Source organism: Pempheris klunzingeri, chromosome 7, assembly GCF_042242105.1.
Source record: "Pempheris klunzingeri isolate RE-2024b chromosome 7, fPemKlu1.hap1, whole genome shotgun sequence".
NCBI classification, from domain to species: domain Eukaryota; kingdom Metazoa; phylum Chordata; class Actinopteri; order Acropomatiformes; family Pempheridae; genus Pempheris; species Pempheris klunzingeri.
Genome location: NC_092018.1, coordinates 6097776 through 6119505, shown reverse-complemented (window position 1 = coordinate 6119505; position 21730 = coordinate 6097776). Strand labels below are relative to the sequence as shown.

General features: G+C 39.4%; 1 protein-coding gene across 1 annotated transcript in view; it reads right to left on the bottom strand.

Annotated features, from left to right (window-relative positions):
* The window catches only part of unc5ca (unc-5 netrin receptor Ca), a 176181-nt gene that overhangs the window by 26295 nt on the left and 128156 nt on the right, over positions 1-21730 (bottom strand). Inside the window, exons 5-8 of the mRNA XM_070833638.1 lie at positions 11033-11213; positions 8514-8681; positions 8054-8218; positions 3327-3383 (exon numbers count right to left, since the gene is read on the bottom strand). Of these exons, the coding sequence (XP_070689739.1) occupies positions 3327-3383; positions 8054-8218; positions 8514-8681; positions 11033-11213 (571 nt within the window). The remainder of the gene's footprint in view (positions 1-3326; positions 3384-8053; positions 8219-8513; positions 8682-11032; positions 11214-21730) is intronic.

Here is a 21730-nt window from a genome sequence, read left to right as displayed (position 1 = left end):
GGATAACTCAGCTTAGCTCGTCTCTATCTGCTCTGTGATCTGCATCCAAAGCAGTGCTGTGGACAATCACTACTTGAAACTCATTCAATTGCCTTTTTGATCTTGCTTGGCACAAACATGCAAACACCACCCATACTGCACTCCTGGCAGACATATCCGCTCTAAGTAACTGGCAGGGCTGAACGGAAGAGAGACAGTCTGAGAGAGAGAGCGAGCAGTCATTTGTAAATGTGTCTATCCCTTATCGTCTATAGTGGGGATGAAAACTTGACAGTTGTTGGTGCCAAGAAATAAAATATGGAGCCTCTTTGGAGTCACTAAAACCAGAAGGTGTACTTCTATGACTACAAACAGCTTTGTATATGAAGTCATTAGATGGCTTTGCGTGGTGTAACAACTCTGTAATACAGTGCAATTGTAGCTATTTACTGAATGGACTGAATACAAGCCTTCCAGTGCAACTTGTTTTATTCAACTGAAAGGAACATTATGACCCCTTTCATTTTTTGTTGGCCACAAATATGAATCACAAAATACAGACAGAAGCTGTCTCCCTCCACACAACTCTAAAGCTCAGCCACCTCCCACCCTTCTCATCGCCTCAAGCTAAGCTGGTCTGTAACTGACACAAACAGCTATGTCACATTCTCAAAAAAGAGGCCCGCAAGCCAACAAGTTAGAATATGAATGCATAATAAAGCAGAGATAATTCTAATAGTGTTTTATCTTTTGCTTTTTTGGTCTGCGGGTAAAGGTTTTCAGCCTTCAAAGCAAAACAGCTGGTTAAGCATAGCACCGTCTTCACTAATGTGTCATCTACAGCAGGTGTGAACAACCAGCAGAACTCGCTGTGGTCAACATGGGTTTAAGACTGTGAGGAGAAAGGCCCCACTTGACTCCAAATCAAGAACCAACTCTCAGGAGAGGATGGGCATCGTTTTAAAATTTCTGTTGGTGGGAAGGTTGCATTTCCAAAAAAAGAATATTGGTTGGCACTCATGATTTAGTAACAGAAATCTCAGCAAGTATAATAATTATCACTAAGTCACTATGGACCAATTACCCTATCACCTCTCTGTAGATACTGTACAGTACGGTCATGCCTCTGCAGTAGAGCAGTAGACATCTTCCTCACTGCCCCTTAAACTGACATGTGTGGCTGCAGAATGATTTCTGATTTTGCTAACGCAGCTATTGGATGTCAAACCAGACTTGGAGGTGGTGAGCATAACATTTGTAATCTGCCTTAAAGCCCCAATAAAAACAAAACTCTGTCCTTGTCCATTTTGGAGTATAATACATTGGGTGTCTTCATAGGTAGATGTGCTCACACGTTTGGGCTTCATGTTGACGAGCCCTCTCAGGCATGCACGGATGACTAAATCTATGTCATGTGGACACAATGCGTAAAGTATAATCTGTGTTTAAGTATAGATGTAATCCAGCTACACTAAACATATAGCCACTGTAATAATCAACAGGAAGAGTCAGGCAAAGTGTCAACATAAAGATAAATATGCTCACATTAAAGTCAGATATAACAGAATGGCATGACATTGATATCTGTAGTCATAATCTGATAAAACAGGAACGGCTTAGTGATTTGTGAGCCTCAAAGCCACTCATGCAGCCTCCCAATGCTCATGTTACTGACTGTATTGATGAATATTAAAACCAGAGTGACAATCTGTTAAATGGGCAATGACTGCCTCTACTTCATCTCTAGTTCTCTCTGTATCTCTATTTGCCTGGGACTAGTCCTCTCACAAAACATACCGGAATGATGAAACTGCTTCAGCAGATCCTAAACGAGAGTCATTATAACACATCACAGACGCTCATAGATAGCTTTGAAGATAAAACGAGAGCTTCTGCAATGGGAGAAGTAAAAAGCACAATAATAATTAATGGCAGAGGTCCTTTCCGTATTGCACCTTTCAATCTTTGTATTCCTCACAGTTTGTAGTAAATCTCTCTCATTGCATCAGTTCGAGGAACCAGCAGTAACGGTGAGAGAGATGGAGGATGTGGGAGCAGAGAGCAGGACAGTAAGAAAGGAGGATAGTACAAGAGTACAGCTGAATATATATTTCACAGCCTATTATTATCTCTCACCCTTTTTCTCATTATGTAGCTTCCACACCTCTCGACGAAGCATTGTCCTTGACAGGTGATCTTGTGTCTTCCTGTTAATCGTTTTCTCTTTTACAATTGATGCATTAGCAACTGATTGGGCTTATTGGACATATCAATCATTCACTTGGGTGATACTTCAAAGAGAATGGGTCGAATTGGTAGAGCCAAACAAAATTTCACTCAGTTCAGTGTCCATAGTTTGACCCATTAACAGCAAGGTCCGACCATGCTCCGTTGAGTTCTAAGTGATCCAATACCCTTGTAAACACAGAGCAAGTGTTCAGAACTGGGGCAAATTGCCTACTTTGGCAATGACCCAAAGCTGGCTGGCTACCCTCCAAAATGACCACAGCTGCAACAAACTCACAAATTGTGAATTAAGTGAACTGGTGCTGAATCGATTCACTGCTATTAAACAGGAAGAACGAAATAATCAAGTTAATTGAAGGGATCTGTCACCTCTGTGGTGCATTCATTTTCAAGACAAAACTCTGGAATCCTGCAGTACGTTTTAAGCGATGGAAGACGAAGATTATGGTTTAGTAGAGCTTCTATAATGTATAAGGTTATTCATGCCACTAGACATCACCTATTATGAACTGTAACGGGCAACTGGCATTCTTGTCTTTCTGTTTTCTACAGTTTCATTAAAAAGAAAATTTAGTAAAACGGCATGGAAAGTCAACTACACATAATATCATTAGAGTGCAGAGTTCACTTGTAGTTTGAAGAAGGAACTTCCAAAGTTTGGTTTCTGTTGTTACTGTTTTCATAGCCAGAGGATGGTAAAGGAATTGTGAAAATACAGCTAGATACATCTACATTCATAGAAACATTGATCTTAAATGATTTAGTAAAAGTATATACACCTTGCAAACTCTTATTTGCATCATAAAGGCAAATGTGTAAATGATTAATCAACCGTGACTTCCTTTGTCTGAGAGCAGAGTGAAGTTTTAGAACCATTGAAGGTACTATTTGAAGACTTTTGTTTGATCACCACAGCAAAAAAATTGCACATCAATGGAACAGATCATAAGACAAGAGCAAGACTCATCAAAATGACACGTATCCTCACAATAAAGCACAAAGTCTGAGCCAAAGGTCGAAACTCAATCTAAGAAAGAAAAACTGAGATGAGTAAGACGAAAGGAAAATGGATGATGATAAAACATAAAACATCAACTTACATGGGATTCCCAAATCACTCTTTTCTTTGGGCTCAGTGGACTTCTGAAAAAATGAACCTTGAAACAGGAAAAGAAGGGGATGGTGGAATGGATGGAGGAAGGGAGAGGAACACAACAATCAAAATCAAACAAACAATTCAAATAAAATGGGAACAAACATGACAGGACACTGACACAAAAAATGTCTTGACATGCCAAAGTTTTGTTTCTTTCTTTAAGTCTTTCTGCTATCTTACATGAAGTTTATTTGTCTTAGTACACATACCTATAACAAAAAGTCTAAAGGAAAACAAAATAGTGTATTGTAGTAAAATAAAAAAGGAGGTTATTTGAGAAACTCGTGTCTGTAAGACAGTTACAGTCCTGCTGTGTCATGCTGAGTGGTTAGTTGTGGCAGACAGAAGGTCTATGACACAGATGAAATGCTGATGTACTGATGTATAATTGAAGTGCTGGTGTATAATTGATAAAGGCAACACAGCAACATGGTGCACTTAAAAGCCTCTTGCCAGACCAGCTGAGTGTACAAGACACACTGATTCAGCACCAAAGGGCACAAAAAATCGACACGGTTAAGTGGTTAAGGTTAAGATGTACAAATGTAAACATACACTACTACCAGATGTCATTTCACAGGCATTATGCAGCATTTCTTTTTAGGCTACACTGCTCAGGAACTTTAGGGTTGCTGTAGTTTAGTTATATAATATTGCTATCTATTACCATGTGTCATTAGTATTTCATTAGATTTCCTATCATGTAAATGAAGTAGCAAATAAATGCATTTAAATCCCTGCATCTAGCAAATGTCATGCTGATTAATGTCTGAATCAGTGATGATAGTAAGAACATGCCTTGACTGACGCCTCATGTCCCAATTATAACACAATTATTCAAAAAATATGAAAACATGACGACAGTAAACTGAAGCGTAAATGATTTAGTAGGAGCCAACACAAGCACAAGCAAAAAAATGGCACTGATGAGAATGTAACATTTAAGAAAAGCAGCTGTAAGTGGCTAAAATGCAGTGCAGGAAACAATAAGACAAAGTGAAGCGATTAAGAAACACAATGAGAAGCAAAAGTAGGAAGAATAGAGCTTTCAATGGGGAGATGGCTTGTTTGATGCTGTGCAGTACCTGCTGACATTGCTGATCATTTTGTGTAAGGAAACACAAACACAATTCAATTTTCTACCCAAACACAAAGTTACATTAAAGCCAGTATCTCCAGTGATTACAGTGGCTTTAGAGACGACACAGCAGATTTGATTTGCTCCGGAGGTACTGTTATGTAGTGCACACATTCACACAAACATGCAAGCGCGCGTGCACACACACACACAACGGTAGTGAGCGAAATGTCATGCTCTCAAGGATGACAGTGAAGCCACAAGCGAATCTGTTCCAAGAATCCTGATCGATGCGTCAGAAAAATGTCAACAGGCCAAAAGATATAAAACAAAACAAACAACTCTGAAAATACCTGAAAGACCTACAACTTCTGTCACAAGGAGACAAACACACATACGGAGGCTCACACTGACATAACTCTCAAATAAACACAGAAAAAGAGAGGAGGCACTCCACACGGGGCAAAAGGGAGGTCAAATGGATTTTTACCTCTTAGGATTTAATAGGACAACTTTAGAAAAAGGGCAGGAAGAGACGGTGGAAAAGATGAATAGAGAGGCGGGAGGTGTTGGCCGAGATAGAGTGAAAAAGAGAAAGGGGAAGAGTAGAGTGAAGTGCTTGTTGAGCACAAAGTCAATTGTAGAGCACATTTAAAACGTTAACTCCCTCTCTATAATCATAGAGCATCATCAGTTCATTCACAACCCTGAAACCCTAAAAGTTACTACTTTTAACATCAGTAATTAACCACTGTTGTACTTTTTTCTATTAAATGGAGTTTCTGGAGTTATAAATGGTAAAGACATGGCTTCAGGCAGAGACAATGACGAAACTAAAATTGTAGTTTTCATCTGGACTTGCGCCAACAGCACCTACTTTAAAGCTAATATATGTTTTCTACACTAAATGAGGAAACATTGTTGTGATTTACTGATGTGAAACAACTTCAAAATGTTAGTGTAACTACACAATTGAATACCAGCACCAATGAATCATTTTCTATGTAAAGACCACATTTGAAAAGATCGATCATTCATAAACCAAATGGATGAATGATACAAGAATTACTTCAAGCGTATCAATATATAGTATATACTATACAACATATGCTCTACCTATAAAATGCTGTGCATGCAGAAATGCCTTCTAACAACCACACGCACACACACACGTACTCCATGGATTCCTGTAAATGCTACAGGAAACAGCTGAAACATTAGTGCTGACATAAAACCACATCTGTGGAGTTATTTTAAAGACAGAAAATCAATCAGGGGAAATGAGCCTAAATCTATACCTCTCTAGGTTTTATCCCAGATTTTATTCTGTGGCTATACCTCACAGGCCTCAGGGAATCCTCTTGACAGACCAGAGACACAGTATATAATGCACTGCTTGAGGAGTGGGCAGCGCTCTGCATATACAGTAAGTTCTGCCAATAATGAGCTGGGTGTAGCTTTTTGAGGGATTATATAATATCATTCCATTACTCATGACCATTTATTAAATCATCACTATCCAGTCCCCTCGGGCTGCTGAGAGAAGTCCCACACACAATCAACGGCTCACTTGGCTGAAAGCTTTGTGCTCACAAAGTTTATTTGTCCCGACAGTGCGCTTATATTAAATATATTTAATATATTTAACCTTTATTTGACCAGTAATACCTCATTAACATTCAAAATCTGGTTTTAAGATTGCCCAAGCCACATGAGACACAAATCCACACAACATATGACATGATTACAAAGGTATATCACTAAATCAACAAGATGATAGGTAACTATGTATTTGTGCATCAATCATAAATGTCGTAAAAAAGACCAATGTATGTCATTTTAGGTATTTTCAGGACATTTTCAGGACTCTCTGAAAACACAGGTTTCAGTCAGCCAATAGCAGGTTATAGGCAGCCATATTATTGAGAATTTTAAGCAGCAGAAAGGTAATTTCTCTTTAATTGTTAGGGACTTATTTGGGATTTATATTGCATCATCATGTCAGATCAATTCTTACCTCACTTCTCAAAAATATTGCTTACAGTCTTGCAAAGATAAGTCTTGCTTATCTTTTTTTTTTAATTCAATTTTTTTATGAAACTCCTTCAGAGGAAGACACAGATGATCTGAGTGCCATTGAGGAAAATCTCACTATGGCTGCCATGTTGTATAAAAAGAAAGACTAATGAGAATTGATGACATAATTACAAGCACACGTGTGTATGTGTGCACTTGTTTCAAAAAGTGCAATTTTTCTGTTTTTACATTTTCTGTCTTCTCTTCACTCTGACAGGTCTCTTTCTCTCCCCCTGTCTCTCTTCACGTCAGATGCTTGTCTGCCAATTACTCCAAGCACAGGGAGTAACAAGCACTATTCCTACAAGTCAACAAACATAATTGCCTCCACCCTGGAAAAGCTGCTGCTGCTGCTATATTTGTACCGTTATGACACAGCCCACAGTTTCCAAGTGTTTTTTGTAATTGACCACACTTTTGTTTTACTGGTGTCAGAAATCACTAAATCCTGGGAGGGGGGTTGGATTATGTTCCACATCATTATCTACCATTACTTTTCATATAAAACAGGTGTTTTTGACTTGAGAACTGGACAAGGAAGTGGCAACAAAGTAAGGTTGGTCATAATGACATTCAGCAACCCCTTCGTAAATCTTCCACAGTGCATGCAGAAGTGTAGGGCAGAGCGAGAGCAAATCACTATTAAAAAAAAAAGGAGGGGAAGGCTCCTGGAGAGAGGCATAAAACCAGAGGGAAATGATGGCAATGAGGATGGGATGCAAAGAGCAGCTGGGTTTGCAGGAGGAGAGCAGTGTGAGGTGAGAGGACTGATGAAGGGGAAGAGCGATGGGAGAAGGAATTTAAAGGAAGAGAGTTAAAAATGAGAAGGACAGTGACAAGGAGAGGAAAGCTAGCAAACCTTACTGCAACACAGTAAATTCATATGCATGCTAGGTGAAAGATGAAAAAGAAGACAAAGCAATGGCATTTGCAACAATTTTATACATAAGTGTGTCTAAGTGTATGAATGACTGCATGTCTTCAAGGTGTTTCATCTCGGCACAACCACGGTGGCAAGCCTCCCTGAGGTTTACGGACTTAAATGGTTTAGCAGAGCATCACTGCCACTTGCTTTGTCTAACATGTTGTCAATAATTGGACTGATGTTCGGAAAAAAGGGGCAAAGTTCTTGAATTCAATTAGATTTTCTAAATGTTTGTAAGGAAATAACAGATACAGTAAAGACTTTTAAGATATCAAAAGTCCATTATCAATATTATTTATACTACACTAAATTATGGATTTCTCAGTAAGAATTATCAGTGTTTTAAATGAACCTATTCAGTTGACATGTTCCACTTCAGTCACTATGGCTCTATGTCCATGCATCACCATCCCAATGGCCTGCTTAAAATGGGGTTTCAAGTCAATTGTAATCTGAAGCACACTGCAAGGCATTTGCTCGAATTAGCACACTCATTTTTCATGGTTAGGTATGATGTATGAAGCAACTTCAATGCATTTAGAAGAGATACGTCAATGCTTCTGCTCTGGAAGATTCATTACTATCAACTCACTTTGCATACAGAGTCCGTCGGTACAGTTCTGAGACTGGAGTACCAGCCCCTCACAGTCTTTTCCTCCATTTTTAGGTGCTGGGTTGTTGCACTCCCTCCTCCTCCACTGGGTACACTCTGTCCCACAGGCTGACCACTTACTCCAGTCTGTCCACACACCATCCACTAGAGGGAAAGGACAGGGTGAGAACAAGAAAGGCAAAAGAAGACAAGGGAAGAGAAAGACAAGAGACAAGATAATGATAATCAATTATATTCTAAACCCCCAAAAGTGTACCATATATAGGGCAGACAAAGCAGAAGGTGAGTGCAGGACAGAACAGGAACAATTGGGACGAGGAAATGGCTATGGTACAGTATAGATACAGTTAAGTAGATACAGCAGAGCATACCAAAAGACAATAAAACTAACAAAATAAATCTGGATAAAATTAGAAACAATAAAGGACAATTGACTCACCGGTACATAGTGTGGTACAGGACAGTTTCTGTATGGCCTGTCCATCACATGGTAGTCCCCCATTGAGAGGGGCGGGATTGGTGCAACTGCGGGTTCGTTTCTGGAAGCCTCGTCCACAGCGGCTGTTACACACCGACCATTCTGTCCATGTCGACCAGCCACCGTTCACTGTGGCAACAGTAATCAGTAACTTAATCAATACATTAATCTATACATACATTAATATGTCACCTCAACAAAAAAACAACATCTTATCCCTCTTTTACTGCAAGTATATAAACTTTTTCATTTATTTGCTGGATTGCACGATTAGCAATAATCACACAAATGTCCAAGTTAACTCACCTCTTCAAGTTAATGCCATCAGGAATGTATTTTAGACTTCCTTCTCTTTGACTAACAGTCACAGACTGAACTTAGACTAACTAAGAGAAGGAAGTTTTATTCTTGAGGCCATTAGACTTACAGCCACAATGCAAGTTTTTTATTCTAGACTGTTTTTGAATGCACTATTGATGTGTATTTGTGTTGCCATTGAGGCACGAACTAAGTAATTTGAATCGAACTGAACGATCTTTAGTAGACATACTAGTATGAAAGCCTCAAGCTTTGTCATGGTTATACAAAATAGGTTCATGATCAATTAAGAAGCTCAGGGTGCATTTAAGTCCTATTGTATCACAAAAACATCATCCTCACTGGAGAAATCTGTGATTTAATGTGTTATTTGATTTAATTGAATTATTCATCTTGATGGAGTCAGTATGCATTTTACGGAAGCCAGGAGGCTGCATTGTTGAAGTTTAGTGAGGACAGCTGGATTTTCCTGCACATCAAAACCTGACACACACGCAGTCTTGTGCAACCTTTCGATTAGCCTGCTGCTACTGTAGCACAATTTTTCCCACTGTGTTCACATACTGTCATGCTGCTTGCAAATTACTTAACCCTGAACTCTTGCTGGAGAGCGCACAGGGAGGAAAAAATAACTATTATGAGAGGAATCTTGAGTTTTCAAAAGCCTCACCAGCCAAAATAGCTATGCATGTTTTTAAAGTCTGCATGCATCTTTCTTCTTTATTTGTCTCTCTGAGTATATTTTTCCATTTTCTCTCTCTTGTTGTCTCTCATTTATTTGTAACTCTACAGGATTTCCCTGCATCCTGTCACATTTAGACTTGACTGTTGCTTCATTATTTTGTATCATTGTTGTTTTTCATAGGGAAAATGTGGCAGCATAGTGCAGACAAAGATAAGGGCCGATGAGAGACGGACAGAAAGAGAGAAATCAGGTATGAAGTCAGAATGAGTCACAAGGACACCCACGGAGTTGAGTTGACATCAGGAGAGGTGCAGTTGCTACCAATTGCTCTGCTGCATCTTGACAGCTCTGTCTCAGCCCAAAGGACAGTGCCCACTCCTTTGCCAACACCCAATTAGAAATGAATCATCAGAGAGAAACCGGTAAAATCAGGTACAGTCACTTTTGTCATCGACTTTCTTGGGGTTTTCTACTCTTGTTGCTTCTTCACTCACCTGCTTTCTCCCACTCCCTTCTCCTCAGCCTCTCCTTTCTCCTCACCTGTCTCTCCCTCCATCAATTTTTTTCCCCCTTATGTTCCTCTGTTTTTTCCGCTACTATTTCACCTTGTCAACAGTGTCAGCCAGGCCCTTGTGGAGCCGAGAAGATTGAACAATCTATTTCTGTAAGGATACATCAGTGTCAAACCACTCCATCTCTCGCTGTCTGTACCAAACATGCACACACGCACACACGCACACCTTATTTTTGATTGAAACACTCCTCCTAGTGAATAGACTCAGTGTTATATTTGAGAGAAACACTGTGTGTGTGTGTGTGTGTGGTATGTGTGCCCTGCTATACATTGTTCCCTCTTAAAATGTTTCCAATCCTCACAAGTCAGGCTGGCATTTGGCAAAATGGAAAAAAAGAGAGTGAGACATGGTATATGAGGCATTTTCCTGCTCTCAACAAGCTTTTTTTGTCTCAATTTTCAGAGAGAGAAGAGCATTGCATCAAAAACCCCATTCAGAACTGAGCTGTTCAAAGTTTGTTGTCTTTCACAGCTGTTATCATGCCATATGCTGCACAATTCATTTGATGGTGGGACTCTTGGCTGAAAGCACAGACATTTGGGCAGTCCAAGTGTTCTAATTTAAAACCGAAGGCGTGATTGGTTGATTTTAATTGGGTGAGGTCAAGGGTGATGTGGGAATATCAGGCCAATCACAAAGAGAGACTGTTGGCCTGGTAATAGAGCTAATTTCATGTGGCAGATGGGGGCTTGGCTGATCAGAGACACTATTGAGTAGCTGCAGCATGCATTTAAAAAGGTGTCATAGATGTAAAATTCTAAACATAATGACACATTCACTCACGAAAACAGATATACACACCTAACACCTAAATCAGAATAAATACAGCAAGACTTTTAGTAATGTGCCTTGTCCACATGACACACACAAAAGCCAAAACAGACACGAGCATGTGAACGTACCATAAACAATAACAGTTGCTGTAGTGCTTCGTCTTTTGGCCACTATGTTTTTAGCCACACACGTGTAGTTGGCCGTGTCAGACAGACGCGCCTGTTTTATGATCAGGTTGTGGTCGATGGTGATGTAGAAGTTTCTGTCCTCTGCTGGGTCAATTATCTCTTCGTTCTTCAGCCACTCCACCTGGGAGACAGAGAGAGGAGAAATGAGGTCAGTATAAAGGTTTCGCTACACCTCTGATATAAAAAGATAAGAGAGATTTGGCTAACAACAGATGATCATAAGAAATGTGTTATTGTACAATAACACTGTGGAGCTTCTTCTGGAGTGTCTTTGAAAAAATAAGAAATAAAAATACATAAATAAGAAATAAATATAAACCAGATAAACAATTATTGATTCAGCTGAAGTTTTTTGCTTTTTGCAACTACATTAAATCTTGCCATCTTAGGGAAATTATTAGATCACATTATAATCTTGTTTACACGACTGGTCAACCCTGACAGCAATAGCTGATAAAAGTGGGCAAAATGGTTTTTAAAACGATGTCCATCTAAAACAGTCCATCTGTGAGGGTAAAAGGCAAAACTAAAATAATCAAGTTTGGGTGTTGGTATAATCTTGTTTTTCAACCCTTCCAGATGACAAACAAAGAGGAAATAGAAGGATGCATAATAGGATGTTGTTGTAATCTGGTTTTTCAATTGTTCCACACAGAAGAGCTTTAAGGAAATGTCACAGTGGAAAATCCAAGTAAATAAATACATATGTCAAGGGGAGGAGGCTCTGTACAAGACTATGTTGTGATCTCTCATGGCTCCGTAAGTAAAAGAGAAGCAGAAACCTAGTGTCAAAATTAGATATGTTTCAGAAAGATTTATGAAAGTAATGAAACTACTGTCTACAGGAAGTTGCATCGAGTCACAGAAATCATACAGTTGCAATAGTAAAGACCATTATCTCTAGAGGACCACTCACAATATGGAACCTCAAGGTGGCAATGTGGAAAATGACGAAAATGTCCTGAACATATGCTTTTGCAAGGTACTTTCGGCAAAGGGTTGGACAGCGGGAAACGATCCTATTTATGAGCCTAATCACATTTCCTGAGTGCTGTATTTACTGGTCCAAACCCTCATAAATTCAACCTGTCCAAGCTTTATGGCAGGCACATAAATGTCTGAGCCGCGTTGCTTAATTCACGTTGTTTAATTTCCTCCTCCCTTCACATTAGGAAATGGAAATCTCAGATGCAGAAAAGAGGAAATTCAGTGTTATTCTTCTGTTTACTGCCTGCTCAGGCTTGGCTGTCATTCCTCTTTCTCAGTTATTCTACCAGCTTCTGACTCTGATCTTTAGAGATTTGGCAATGCTCTTTGGCCATGGGGCTCACTGTAGCTCCAAATTCTCAATCTTAAAGTGAGATGCTGTGTGACCTTTCAGTTTCTATTATAAAGTAAAGGTTATATTGGAGAAAAAAAGCCAAAAAGACAAACAAACAAAAACATATATACACAGTGCAAACAGTCAGTTTATCCTTGTACTGTAAGAGAAGAAAACAGTGTAGGTGTTCTCTCGCAAACAAAAGCAAATGTTATATGGATTTTTATTTATTCATGTTCATGATACTTTAATAAGCTGTACTGTGTGGCAAGACAGAGAAAAAAAGAGAGAGAAAACTGTACAATTAGTTCATTAGGATCAAAGGTCACTGTTCAGACTACAGAACCACATACTGTAAACCTGCTGTAGACAAAGTGATGTTGAATACACCATTTATTAGAAGTGATGTCAATAACTTCTTTGTTTGTAGTCAGAAAAATATACTTTTACAAGGTATTTTACTGCTTTATGACATTTATGCTTTAGCATGTCATTGAGAGTGTGTTGTTCTCAATACAAATGTTGCGTAAATGTTGACAAGCAGCTAAACGAATTTCCCTCATCAGGACTATTAAGACAGTCAGGTGGTTGGCAACAGGTTTACTAAACAGAAAAAAGGGTGCTACTATCAAAGATACATCCACTCGTCTTGGGCACTTCTATCAAATACAACTCTAATCTCTTTTGGCTTTTTAGGGTGATAAACCCAAAATAAGAGAAAATACCACTGCTCTTCTTCTTCTCTCAACAGGACTATTTTGGAGTATCTTCTCCATGAAGGCAAGAAAGTGGTCCTTCATTCCAAGGTTGCGCACAACAGACGGATGTCAGACCATTCAGAGCCAGCAGCCTGCTTTTGACATTGACATGTGAACGGCAACAGAGCCTCTGAGCTGTTATTTGTGTCTTTCCTAAGCCCTTCTAACATTACATTCAGTAAGGCTGCGTCTTAAAGGAGAAATCTTGTTTGTCTGAACACGTTGCATCCTCAAGTTCATAGCTTTGTCAGTATATTGTGTGGCAGTAGTATGAAGGCCTTGAGTGTCTTGTTGATGTCCCCTACACATACACTGCAAACAGTGATCCATCTTCGGTCCAATTTTTTAGCATAACGTGCATTGTAGTGCCATGTATTTGTTTGCGGACCTTATGGACTGACAATGTCTCATCCAAGGAGAATCATTATGGGATTCATGTTTTGGTCAAAGTCTGGGATATGATGTTCTACAGCCTTCAGATGAGAATAATGAAATGCTGAGGCATGTGCATGGTTATTGGAATTCATCCCTGTTGTTTGGGTTATCATTACACTCAATGAGGCTCGACAATAAGAGGTGAACAGTTCCATCCAGAATTTCTTACATTTCTTACATTACATAGCCAATGACTCTTCTTCCCATTGTCTCTTCTTCATCAGCACATGTTCTTAGAGTAAGAGGAGCTTGGACCATGTCCAAACATTTTAAAGACCTCAGAGTAGTGTATCAGAGACTTGTCACTAAAGCTTGCTTGCCTTGTGTGGATGGCCTGCTGGATAAAACTTCACAAGGCAGACTGATTATGCCTGGTTAATGATATTCTGTTTAGTGAGTTGTGCAGGTTAAAGAGGGGTGTGTGTGTGTATTATGTTCACAACTCTGTTTGTCTCTCAGGGAGTCAGCATCACCTTTTAAGATCTCTGCTTCTGCAATAGCTGTGGGCAATTGATGCCTTGCTTTTACTGATTGCAGACTTATTTAGTTTTCAGCAAAGGACAGAAAAGTCTTTGCCTCCTTGGCTGCAGCAGAACTACTGAATGAGGCAAATGAAGTACAGGACTGTGTCATGAACAAAGCTGCCTTGGGAACATCTGCTGAAACACTACTATGGTGGCCAAACCTCTCTGTGCATTGTGGCATCTTAAGTGGTGTCTGTTGTTATCTGGACTGACTGTCTGGACCGTGCTCTGGATCTAGTCTGCTAGAAAGCTATTATTTCAGTATGTCGTCCTCAATACACATGGTGAGTATATGTCAGAACTCTGAAGACCATCATGTGGTAGCCAACAGGTTTAATGACAAGATGGATAAAACTATATAGAAAACTATAACTATAATTTATTCAAATGTGAGAATTGGAGAAAAAAGCTTTGACATATACAAGATGTGCTGTGCATTGTTTCTAATATTCAAACTGAAAAGACATAAACATAAAAGAATCATTAAATGTCAGCAACTCTTCTGAATAGATGTGTATCAATGCTATTCACCTTTCTGTCCATCCATCAAGTCAATCAACTGTCTTATCACAATCTTTACTTTACATTGAAACACCACCGTTAATGTATTCAATCATTTACTTTACTTAGTTCATTCATTCCTCCAAACACTGTTAATAAACTACCGTCAGTCAACCAAACCAATGGGGACAAACACGTCTACCTTCTTTTAGAAACTAATTTAATGTCCACTTCCAATTAACCTCGAGAACCTTCTGCTTTATAACTTGCTTACTCTGGCAATTTCTGCTCTACTGCAGCAACAAAACATCATAGAAAAAAATAACGTTGTGCGTGCCTGTGTTGAAAAGTGGCCTCAAGTATATAGATAGGAAATGAGTCATTTGCCATTGAAATCCAACCAAAGGTCCTTTTGTCTAATGACACCATTATCCAAACAATAAAGTATTCACAAAAGGAAGGGCAAACAACTAGCAGTGTGTGATCAAACTCAGACTTATGTTGTAGGGAATGATGTATTCATGTAATCAGTTTTTCAAGCAATCAATTTATTCTAGCAGTCTTGTGTAGTGAGCTTAATGATTGCACAAAAAATGTTGTCATTCCACCATAATGTTCACTGCATGACGTATGATCAGAACATTTCCCTACAATAACAATACTAATACAGCCCTTAACTGGCAGCTTATTGATAGAAGCTGTGAGCTCTGTATAATGAAGCACTGAAAATAGACGGAGCCTTTGATGATGCCTGAAGGTTGAAGCACGTGAGACTGATGTGTGCTCTGCTGGGCTCAGACAAAGAGCGCACATGTGGTGGCTATGCTGCCCTGCCGTCGCATCATTAGCCACAGCTGGTGTAAGGGTGTATGTGTGTGTGTGAGTGGCAGAGGGTGGCTGATTGGATCAAGCCAACCCCAGGGGAGAATGTGTATTTGTTATTTTAACTCTCGCCCCCACATCACCTGTCTCCCTCACTTTATCCACACACCACTAGGCACAAACACACACACACACAAACATACACACAGAGAAAGCAATGCCCAGAAACCTTTGGGTTATTGCCATTGTGCAGATATGAAATAATGGCATGATACATGCCTGTGTGGAGATACTTCAAATGCTTGCAGTGTGTGATCATACATACACACACAAGACACCTTTGACACACTAGCTTGTGCACAAACATAAGCAATGCTCATGCCCTCTGTTTCAACTATAAAAGGATTAAAAAAAGGTTCAGGAAGAGTCCGTTCTCTTTTTCTTTAGACAAAGAAATCAAATGGCTTTCTTTTCAAAGGGATAAAGGCTTTGTCTGATCAATTACACACACTGTTCATTTTTTCTTTCTGCTTGAGGCAATGACTGAGACATTCATTTGGCTGCAGGTATATTTCAAACCTTGGGCCCCTGAATACTACATAAAAGCAGATTTGTATTTCCTCAGTTCCTAATAATGTAGTTGCTTGTGGTGTTGCAATATGCAATCTAGTGAGGAGTGATAAATTCAAATATGTAAATACTTCCATATTTTTCTTACTCACAGCTTAAGGACAAATGTCCCATCTCATGCTACGCAATATCAAGGCAGCAGTAATGTGTGATGTGTTGCACAATCTATTGAGATATGCATCTTTCTTTGGCAGTGGAACAAAGGCTTGGTCGCATGCTGTGTAAGATAAAAGTAGGCCAAGATATAGAGATATATATGCTCCCTTTTGTTACACTTCGAGAGCAGCACAAAATATTTTGAGGCGCAAAGCTTTGCCTCATATCTGCTACTGAGAGCAGGAACATCATAGTCACACTGTCACAAAGAGAAACACAGTGTAAATCTTGCAAAAGCAAAACAAATGGCAGACCACAGAGCAAGAAGTGAGATAACAAAGCAAAGAATATCTATGACAAATGCTAAAATATGACATGCTTTGTAGAGCCACTACAAAGAGTCTCATATGGGAGTTGATAACAACGCAGAGATACAGGGTCTATGGATAGAATCTGCCATTGAATCACAACATTAATTTTTCAAAGTAGTAGAAGGCGCAAACACACAGATACACAACAACGAATGTATGACGAAACACAAAATAGAGCAGTTACAATAAAATCTGCTTCTGCAATCAAAGACAGGCAGGGAAATCAAGCTGCACTGCATATGTGTATGTATGTGTGTGTGTGTGTGTGTGTGTGTGTGTGTCTTTGCATTACACACTTAATGGGGCCAGACAACACCCACAGTATGGGGTCCACAGTGTTGTTGTGGGGCCATTTGGATGGACCCCACTGTGACAAAAAATGTTTTTCTGAACTATGCTGTTGTTATTGACAAAACTTAAAGTGTCAAAATATTTGTTTGGTGATGGTTAAGGTCAGGGTCAGGGATAGGTTAGTGATTTTTAGTTACACTATACATTGTGTCTATGGAAAGTCCCCACACAAAGAGCAAAATGTACTTCTGTGTATGTGTGTGTGTGCGCCTGTGAATCCCTGAAGTACTAATATGTTCGTCACTGAGGATTATCCCCTTGATTAGCTATATTATCTGGATCCCTGTAAGACCACAGATGAGTGGGTTAAAGAGCTCCTTTAGTGATTACTCTACCTACGTGTGGGCGGGGACTGAGTGTGCGTTTGTCAATGTTTTAATAATCCAAACCCCCCATCACTGACTTCTGCACTTCTGAGGTGCTGGACAAAAGAGGACAGAGACAGTGAACAGACAATCAAGACAAACAAGGCCAGACTAAGAGCAAGTGAAGCTGTTAACTGACCATAGGGCCCTTTGCAGTGCAATTTTTATCTATCTATATTTTTGTAACTAAATAAGGGAACACTGAACATTCATATCTCCAATGCAATCTGTTTTATTATTAGTTTTATGAATGAAAGGTTGATACATATTTGCCTGAATCATCCTGAAGAATTAACCTAAAGAAGAGAAGGCAAAATGTACAGAAAAGCTGATTCATAAAACTAAAGATGAAAAGATTAAGTTCTTATCCTCACCCACACTATGTGCAGGTTTAAGCAACAAAGGCTCTGTGGTCTATATTTGGGAAAGCTCATAATTTTGGTTAATAAAATAAAAATGTAATGACTTGTGCTTTAGGTAATAATTTGACCCAAAGCCTTAACCAAGAGCTCTGAGCTCAAAGATAACCAAAAACACAATGACTGGATATTGTTTAGATATTGAAGGGAAAAAAAGGCAAGAGATTCTTTCATTTTTATTCATGACAGCCAAAAAACGCTGTTTCGATGTTGTGCTGTTGGTCGATGGCCTGAATACATCAAACCTCAACTTGCTCACAAACATTATGCTTGGATTTACATCACTGCCATGAGTGAATCTACTGTTTGTGTTAATTGCATTCGCATAAATTAAACACAAAGTGGAATTTCAGTGTCAGAAATGCTGGTGAGACTAAGTAAAAAGAAAGCCCATCACTAAAATTGAGATTATGCTTCTATGGGCTGCCTGAGGCGAATGTTGACGGGAGTCACACAGAGATCTTGGCATGACTGTTTATTTTATGCATATATGAACATTTACTTTTTTTCATCTCCAATTCGAGCCTGCTTCCTGACCAGAGCTGAATAGACGAGTCAACCAGCTTGACACACAAGTGCACGCAATACACAGTCGACGCCTGAAAGGTGTTCATGCAAGATGTTCTGAAACTACCCATAACACCAACTCCTATGCGTAGGTTTGCAGAGACATTTACATGTATGTTTGGAGAAGCAAAATTCCTAAATAATGTCACAATTATAACACCCTTCTACACATGCCCACTGCCCTCTCTACCAGCACACACACTCCAATACACACACATGCACACAGCATTGCCAGATGTGCCACACTCATTATTATTGGCTCTGACTTGCATCTAGAGAGCCATCACCATAATTGGCATGCTTGTTTCCATTATCAAAGACTCACACATGCATGTATGCTCACGCAGACATATTAACAAAGCCACGCAAGCACACACACAAAATGCAACGTGCCAACCCAATTCTCAAGAGCCTGGTCAGTCCAGTCAGCAGAAAATAAACCAAGAGAGAGATAAACAAGAAAGGAGAGAAGGATGACATTAAAGCAGGAAGGTAAGGAACAAAAGCAAATACAGCGAGGATGAGAAAGGGTCAGAGGAAGACAAAGGGGAAGAGGGGATGGAGGAATTAAGAAAAAGACAATAGTCGAGTAAGTGAGAGGCTGGAAAAACAGAGCGCAGGTGGGAGAGAACATATTGAAAGGCATAGACACCATCAGAGTGAGAGAGAGAGAGAGAATGAGAGATGAGTGTTGGCAGAGCACACCATCTATCTTTCTCTCCTGCTGCCATCAGCTTTCTTGACACAAACCCAGACAATTGGCTATAACTGTCTGTGTGTGTTTATCAGAGGATAATACCAACAAATGCCACACACACCTGCACACACACTCATACGCACACACATTACCCGCCTCCTGATGTGTAGCTAAGTAGAATAGTAATCAAGCTATTCATTAGTGCAGTAACAAAGGCCATTACTGGCTAATCAACAATCTTCAAACTCAATCGAGGAAAGCTAATAAGAATTTAATCCAACAGCGCACATGAATATGGTCAAGACCATGTGTGTGAGAGAGAGAGTGTGTGTGTATGTGTGTGTGTTAGTGTGCATTGATATTCGACAAAACAATTAGCTCATTGTGATAAGATGAACAAAGGGACTTTGTTGTTTCAAACAATTACAGTAACCATCTAAAAAAATAAAAACAATTTGTCTTAAATTGCTTCCTTCAGCTTCAAATAAATGTAACACTTAAACTGAAATCAGACTTTAATTGTACCAAAATTAAACTATCATGATAAACCAGGAAGTGCCCTTTTATTCCTCCTTCATGGTGGTCGCCATGAGTACATGGGTAGATGACATATGGGGGAAGCTGCTGATCCCTGCTGTACAAAAAGCGTGCCCAGGTCCAAACTTCACATCATTCAGTCACTGAACGTCTACAAAACAGGAAATCAAATCAACTCAAAGATCATTGTAGCTTAGGAGCATTTTGATTTCTAATCCAGTCTTAAGTATACATTACTGAAATACGCATGAACATCTCTCAAGTGTCAGCAGAACTGCAGGAATAATTATTCTTATGTGTGGTTTTATGATATGATACTTTTATAAACTGGATTTTCCCATACTGGGCCAGTACTGTACAGCCTAGGTTCAGTAACACACTCAAAACTAACATATACTGTATAAACTATCCTACAAGCATGCATTCCCTATTGAGAGTGATACATAATTTACAGTAGGTCTATGAAGACACCTGAAACAGTGTTTGCTTTGCTTCCCTACTAAGTATGTGGCAGCTGGTCACAATGAATTTGTTCAGTGCCTTTTAGACAAGTTTCTATATGTATATACAGTAATATGAACTTTGCTGCAGAAAGCACTCTCATAACTTTCACTTTACGTTCTTGCTTGCTTTGGCAGCTTTCATACCACACTAAGATCTATCCTTCCTGGACATCTGTGTTTACAATATAGCCTATTCTACAGAATGAAGGAAAACAATCACCCTGTTATATATTTTCTAACATTACCATAGAAGGACTGTAATTTTCAAGGTCAAAAGCAACAACCATTGATTTGGAAAGAGCAGCTGAAGCAAAAGAGATTTGCAGAGAGTAGATAGTGTGTGTGTTTGTGTGGTTGTGTTCTTCCTCCACACTGCAGTGACTCTTCTCTCGCTCACTTCACTTCTTGGCATCTATATACCTGCCAATTTGCAGCATTCTAACAAATACAAATAGCTACATTTTGGTGCCAACAAAACCTCTGGGATAATTGTCCTCTAAACTTCAAGGGCTCCACCTCACTCCTACCTCTACAACAGTATCTATCTGCACCTTCCTGTTGGTCATACCTTACTTTGAATAAAAAAAAACTACCTTCCTTTTAATTCTAGCCATTGTTCTAGTACCTTGCAATAGTTAGCATACACAGGATTCAAACACAGACATTTTTTTACTAGCTAAAAAATGGCATAAGTGCAACAGGTTCCCGAATTCAAATGTATGTCCAAAACTGTCCTCTATGAGTGAGGTTCACTTCAGAGGTTTAGGCATTGAATAGGAACATTTACCATGAAGAAGCAGTCACAAACAGTCTCTAGTTGGGCTGACCTGCTTAAAAACATGATTTAGACAGACATAAGCAGAGAGAGAGAGAGAAGGGATATATTTTGCCAAGAGATGGACAAAAGAAAAGAAAATTGTCTAGACAGGCTGAAACAACAGTGCTACATCAAATACAGTACCAAGTTTCAAGGCTACTATATAGCGAAGAACAGCATCAATGTCCATACAGTCACTGGGAACAGTTGTTAACAATAACCTTGCCAGTGAAATACATTGATTGTTTGAAGTGTAATTTTCAGTCACCAGTATATCTGTGCCATTTCACACCCCTGTCTTAATTGGCCATATGTCCTGGTGTTTCTTTCTGCATCCTCACTACACTTGGGAGGTGATTAGGACAATCCTGCTGCTCACTGCTACTGTTGGGAATTTACTACAGCCACCAGCTCCACTACAGTACAATACATGCCAGGACTGGGCAGACTGGGCAGATTGTGCAGGTTAAGATAAGGTCACTGGACACGTGCACGAATATATACAGGATGTAAGTGGCTGAAGTGTGCATGTGTGTGTGTAGATGTCATTGGGTCTGCGCCTATGTGTGTGCATGCCAACTTGGGATTTCAGAGGCTCTGACAGCTTAATTAACTAGATCCAGGCGAGTGACATAAAGACCCAATTAACCACGCTGACATAACTGGGTCGCCATTGACAACCATCCCACACTGACGTTCTAAAAGACACCTTTGATAAAAAAGCAGTCTAGATTTCAAAGTAAAACATTTTCATGAATCAATTAAGCACAAATTTTATCTTTGTGATTTTGCTTTACATACAGGCATCAATTCATAACATCTACAAAAGAAAAAAAAACATAAATGCTTGCCATAAAGGTTATTCTAAAGGCTACATCATAACATACTTCCATATTTATGTGACACAGTAATTTGGCTAATTGT